At 37.3% G+C, this 6,000-nt stretch overlaps 1 protein-coding gene across 2 annotated transcripts in view; it reads left to right on the top strand.

Annotated features, from left to right (window-relative positions):
* cep89 (centrosomal protein 89) overlaps positions 1-4,075 on the top strand; it is an 83,538-nt gene extending 79,463 nt beyond the window's left edge. Inside the window, exon 18 of one of the 2 annotated variants that reach the window (XM_042484220.2) lies at positions 355-4,075. In XM_042484220.2, coding sequence (XP_042340154.2) covers positions 355-625 — 271 coding nt within the window. In that variant the 3' untranslated portion in view covers positions 626-4,075. The remainder of the gene's footprint in view (positions 1-354) is intronic. The other variant, XM_088080878.1, reaches the window with a different exon arrangement.
* Positions 4,076-6,000: the final 1,925 nt, after the last annotated feature.

Here is a 6,000-nt window from a genome sequence, read left to right as displayed (position 1 = left end):
ATCAGCAAAGCTGCATGTCACCTGTGATTTAATCTTGCCTACCAAGACACACACACACACACACGCACACACATGCACACACACACTTATCTTCAGTGTATTAGCTCTACCTCAGTCTGTTTACCTTCTTCGTTCTTTCCTTTCTTCTATATTTAATGTCTTTGCTAATCATTTGTGTTCAGTTTAGTTTGTCAGTCTACACAATATTGGTAGTATTTTCTATTTTTTATTTTTTGTTGATTAGGTGAAATTTTCAAAACTTCGTTGTGTATTTCAGTTTCCCTTTTCTCACTCCATCAGCTTGCACTTTACTCACTCGCCTCCTTGCCTTCTCTCCCCTCTTTGCTCCTTCAGGGAAGTAGAGGAAGAGTTGGAGGTTGTGTGGCAGGCAGCGACCAGGGAGAACCAGCGGATGAAGGATAGTCTTCTGGACTGTAGGCTCACTGTGGACCTCCCAGGTCGTACCTCTCCTGGCTGGACCTCTCAGGCTCCAGATGAGGCCATTACATCCTCCCATCATCAAAGCCCTGGGCTCCAGAGAAGGTCCACATTTAAATCTGACTATGATAGCCAAAACAAATCATTGGAGGAGAAACACAAGCATGGGCTGGATTTCTATTGCTAAGATTCTCTGAGCCATAAAATGTAGGTGTTCACTCATAACGGCAACATAGAATGGGTAGGTAACTGCATTAGTTACAGTCCTCAACATGTCAACAAACAGGCATCTGTCAGACCTTATTTCATATATAAAACCTTAAACATGCACCAGCACCGGCAACAGCACTGGGTAAAAGTCACTTCACAATTTTGTGACATAAGAACACAAGGATTACAAAACATAAAAAAACATATAAAAAATCTAAGGGGGAAAATCATTATGAAACAGCTCACAAAGCTCAGTTGAGACAGTGTGGCCAAATATACCTGACATCATTCTGGGTAGTCAGATAGACTTTCATTTTATAGGATTTTTAATCTAGTTGTCTTTTTAAATTTATCTCAGGATTTTATGCCAAGTATGATAGATTAACAAGTATAACCAATAGTGCAGAAAGTTGTATTATTTAAGGTGACTAGTCCCAAAGAAGAAAGCCAGTGTTGCCACCTGCTGGGCACATATGGTAGTGGTATTATCAACATCAGTTGTAACTGATGAGGTACACAACAGATAGATATGGAAAATCTACAGGTATGCGAAGTGTGTGTGTGTGTGTGTGTGTATGTGTGTGTGTACGTGCGTGTGAAGGCCGGGGTCAAGAGTAACATAGGGCATGTCATCGACACTTTATAAACTTGATAATCACAGGAAATCAAAGTGAATGTTTAAAATGACCAAAATAGTACTGAGTGAGGTAACAGGAGGCTAGACTGTTGATGGTATTTTAAGTGGACTACCTTGTCATAAAAGTAAGGTAAAAAAATAAAATAAAATAAAAAGGTGAAAAAAAATAAAAGGTGTTTATACACAAAGAAATGCATATATATTGTACATGCTTGGTTCTATTTTGCTATTGTTATTATTATCTTTTTTTAAAATATCATATTACATATTGGACATGGCTGATATAGTTGGATTTGTTAAATGATTTCAACGTACAATTAAATGTGTGTTAGACACAGTAGATGCAACTCAAAGTGGTATTTATCCAGATAGTTTGTTTAAGAATAATTGTTAAAAGTAGCAGTGGTACTTAATGTTTAGAGTACACCCTCTAAAATACAGTGATAACACAAACTGACTCATCACAGGTTTTTCTCTGACTGAGACACCATAACATCACCTCTGTGGCACGACCACAGCCCTGCTGGATTACACTGAGACCACAAGGCAGAGTACTGTCTACCACAAATCCCTGCTGACGAACGCAGACTGGTGTGACGGCGGTGCAGTGGCTCAGACACGTATGATGGGATAGACCTAATACCTGGTGTCATGGTAGAACGTGCAGCTTGCCAACAAATCAAAACAGCCAAATTACGGCACTGAGCCTCTCAGACAGTACCGTTGGTAAGAAGCATTTACACACATGTACTTTGATAACTTAGCAATGCAAAGGCAACATTATAGTGACTGCCCCACCCCCATACAGTATATATAAAATGAATAAGCAAATTTAAATATGTATATTTCCGGTGCCAACAGAAGCAGCTTCTCACACCAGAAACGCTATCACATATTGCAGCAAAACCCCCAGCAATGACGCCTGGTTACATATCTTTAGCCTCATTTCCACTGCATGGTACCAGCATGGCTCGACTCATCTGAGTTTGCTTGAAGACACTATTTATTTTTTTTACTTTTTTTTTTACATTTATTTTACTATTGGCAAAAGTTATTTTAGTACCAACTCGGTCAAGGTTCACACTCAGCGGCACATTACACCGTGCACAGACCTGTCATTTGTAAACAGACTGCCTCAGTGATGATGTTTTTCTGAAGGCTGACATGGAAGTTAGCATTGCCCTGGTTTCCTCTTCAAAAAACATACAGGATTTTTCCATTGGATTTTGAATCACTGTCGAAAATAACCTCTGTGGCTATCAAGTGCTTAAAATAATTGTGTTTTATTCAGCAAGATAACAACAAATAAAAACTTTTTTAAGGATTTTTGAGACCAAATCCAATCTCCAAAAGTAAAAAGTGACTAGGAGGCTACAAATGTACTACACTGTGGTCGCATGATTTGACATTGCCACAACAACAAGGCAGTAAAGCCTTGTTCAGCAAGACTTGATGATGTTCTGAGGTCCCATTTAACCATCAACCACCCTTTTAAAGACACAAAAGCTTTAATGTTCATGAGTGGGGCATTGACTGATCTTCTATGTAGTAGAAGAAAATCTAAAAGGCACTTAAGCTTGTGTTAACCACAGACCTTATTTCAGGCATCTAACCAGAAACCCATTCAAAACACCAATGGACTTCAAGACAAGGGCACTGGGAGTGCTTAAATGCTAACTTATCTCCAGGTTTTAGGACACATTACTAAAGCGCTCTATAGCCAAACTAGCAATGGCATTTCTTTCTTCATTTGACACAGATTAAAAAAAATTGCAGCCTCCAAAACTACCGCTTAATCAAATGATGATGTGCAGATGTTCCTCTGTTTATCGTTTATGAAAGGATCTAGCTGCATGAGTGTGAACTGAACAAAATTAAGAAAAGCTCCTATAAAAAAATAGGTCAAATAGAGTGGAGGTGAGGCGGACCATGCAGTGAAAATGAGGCATTAGAATTCAAATAATTGGAGAAGGTTTTAGCATTAATCCAACAAAGGTACAGCATGTTTCCTTTAATAAATTATCAGCAAGGCTCAGTCTGATAGCACAATTTTTTATATTACGAGCTCATTTTCAGTATAGTTAATCTTTTAACAGATATTTTCACTCTCTGCAGTGTATGCATGAAACCCTGCTCTTTGTCTGATATATTTAGAAGACAGTGTTCCAGTTTAAATCATTAAAACTCATTAGTCGTTTGTAATATGTAACAAGTTAAAGCTCGAGTAGGCAGTGTCATTGGACAATAATACCATATTTACCTTAATTAAAGTCTGCACCTTCTCTTGGCTCAGTTTTCAGGCTTTAGAAAATGTACCCCATGATAGGACTTTTGCCAATTGCAGGTCATTTCAGAGAGAGAGCATCCCTGTTGGCTATTTCACAAATACAGATGCATGTTCATGTCCCTTCAGTGAAAGCATGATTCAGTGATGGAGAATCTTGCAGAGAGAGTTGGTTTTTGAGCATCAGCAAAAAATTTACAAATGAAGATCAATTATTTTAGTGTCATCTGTAAATGAATTATGCTGAAGGCTTGTTACTGCTAGACATTTAATATCAAATCATTCCTAAACCAGTGGGTGTGTTAGTCTGTTAAATAAAATATTTGTTGAATCCTTTGAAACCTCAGCAAATTTGTTTAATTTCTTCCAAGAACATGGGGAGAAGGCAATGAGCAGCTTAACAATACATGGTCCAAAAAATAACATGAATTTTGTCAAAAAGGTAAAAGAATGTCAACTGAAAATAAGCAAAAAAAAGAAGAAAGAAAAAAAGTGGGGATTTTTTTTTTTTTAAAAAAAAAGACCAGAAAAAAGTGGGGATTTTTTTTAAAAAGACCAGAAAAAAAGTGCAGAAAATAAAAAACTATAATTATAATAGTTTTTCCTGTAACATGTATCTGTACTTGTGAAAGGCATCTGAAAACAGCACAAGGAAAGTGATGTCACTCCAGGTTTCAAAGGGTTAAATCAGTTAGACCTGTCATCTCTTTGCATGACACCATGAAGTGAAGAAATACTGAGGCACTTCAAAGTGTATGAGTGACCACCAACCTTTTCATTGTTTTTTATGTCATTTTAATTTTACATACAAAGTCAGTTCCTCTAGATATGTTTTGCAGAGTTTCTGTGTTGTGCAGCATTTGCGACACTATAGGACAGAATAAGTTAGTAGTTTGTGTTGATATTGAGTGGACATGAGGCATTTTTTGAATCTATTTTTATTCTTCCATTAACACAATGGCAATGGAATAAGAAATGGAATGTCAAAATTCAAATATTCTTTTCATTAATATATAAAACAAGCAACCTGACTAATAACAAAAACTATAAGATCTACCTCACTAAACTCTCTGACCACATTATCAGTAGGTTTTTGAGCTGAAACAATGAATTAATTAATTGATTAGTTAATTGATTGAAAACTAATGGCTAGCTGTTTTGATTATCTTCCAATTTATTTTTTTAAAACCAAAAATTATATTAACTGGTTCTGATTCCTTTAATGTGAATATTTATTATAGCTGTCTATGATAGTAAACTAAATATCTTTGGATTTCTGAATATGAATTGGATTAAACAAAATCTTTAAATTGTTATTTGTATGATAATGAAATAATTGTTAGTTTATGCACTAAAATGCCAACTTCCATCACAATCTACACTGATAAAAGCAGTATTTCGTACCAACAGTGAGCTCAAACAAGTTTCACTGTTTGAGTTTTTGAGCACAAAAATGAATTGGTTATTTTTGCACAATGCAATTAACAGTTGATAATGTGGACAGATAGCACCTGTTGCAGCCGTATGATACGTCCTGGGATGGCATCACGTTGATGCTGCCCATTACGACACAATAGAAGGAGCTGGAAGGGGTGGTGTATGAATCCAACAAACCCCTGACTTTCACCCAAAAGGCTGCTGTTCACTTTCTGTATGAATGTTAAGCTCCACCATGATGTTTTTTTCTCAACCTAAACATGTGCTTTTGTTGATGTCTTGGTGTTAGTTGCCATGTGCTTTTGTTGCCTAAACCTAAAAATGTCCTTTTGTATACGAGAAGCCTTGGTTGCTGTGTTCTGGAACGTCAACAGCAGATGCAGGAGGATTAGTCACAAGTAACTTTCTGCAAATAAACTTCAAGGAGTCAGGACCTGTAGAGGTTTACACCTCGACTAGTAAATTGACTTTTAGACGTTTTTGCCACGTTTAGATGAGAATGGCCCGACTAAATACAGAAAAGTCTTTCCTTTGCACCTTAAAAAAAATCTACATTCCAATGATAACACTGTTAAAAAGATCCTTGTATACACAGATCTGCAAAAACATCTGAAAATGTAGTATGCATGCCAGGCCAGTAGTTGGTGGTGTAACTTTGTAAAGACACACCATAGAAGAACACCATGTGCATGCGCTAAGTGCAATGGTGAGGTCACCGTTTTCACACGATGCACGTTGCTGGCGTACATGATGACAGAAGGTTCAAAAGTTTGCATTTTCAGGCCCCCAAAACACTGTTACCTTGCGAATGACAGGCTAAACTGCAGCAAAAGTGGCAGACGGTGCTGGTCAGTCCAGGAGGCGTATAACAGATACTGTGAAAGTTCCAGGGTTCACATTAAATCAGAATACAAAAGCTTGACTAAGATGCCGAATGTGCTAGGTCTGGCACTAGATGTTCCTCCTAATAGGTGCCCTGAACCAACGTCCTGAT

The sequence above is a fragment of the Plectropomus leopardus genome, chromosome 1, assembly GCF_026936395.1.
Source record: "Plectropomus leopardus strain MGB_pleo_1.0 chromosome 1, ASM2693639v1, whole genome shotgun sequence".
Lineage (NCBI taxonomy): Eukaryota > Metazoa > Chordata > Actinopteri > Perciformes > Serranidae > Plectropomus > Plectropomus leopardus.
The sequence above is the reverse complement of the archived record's forward strand: the minus strand, read 5'-3'. Positions and strand labels throughout refer to the sequence as shown.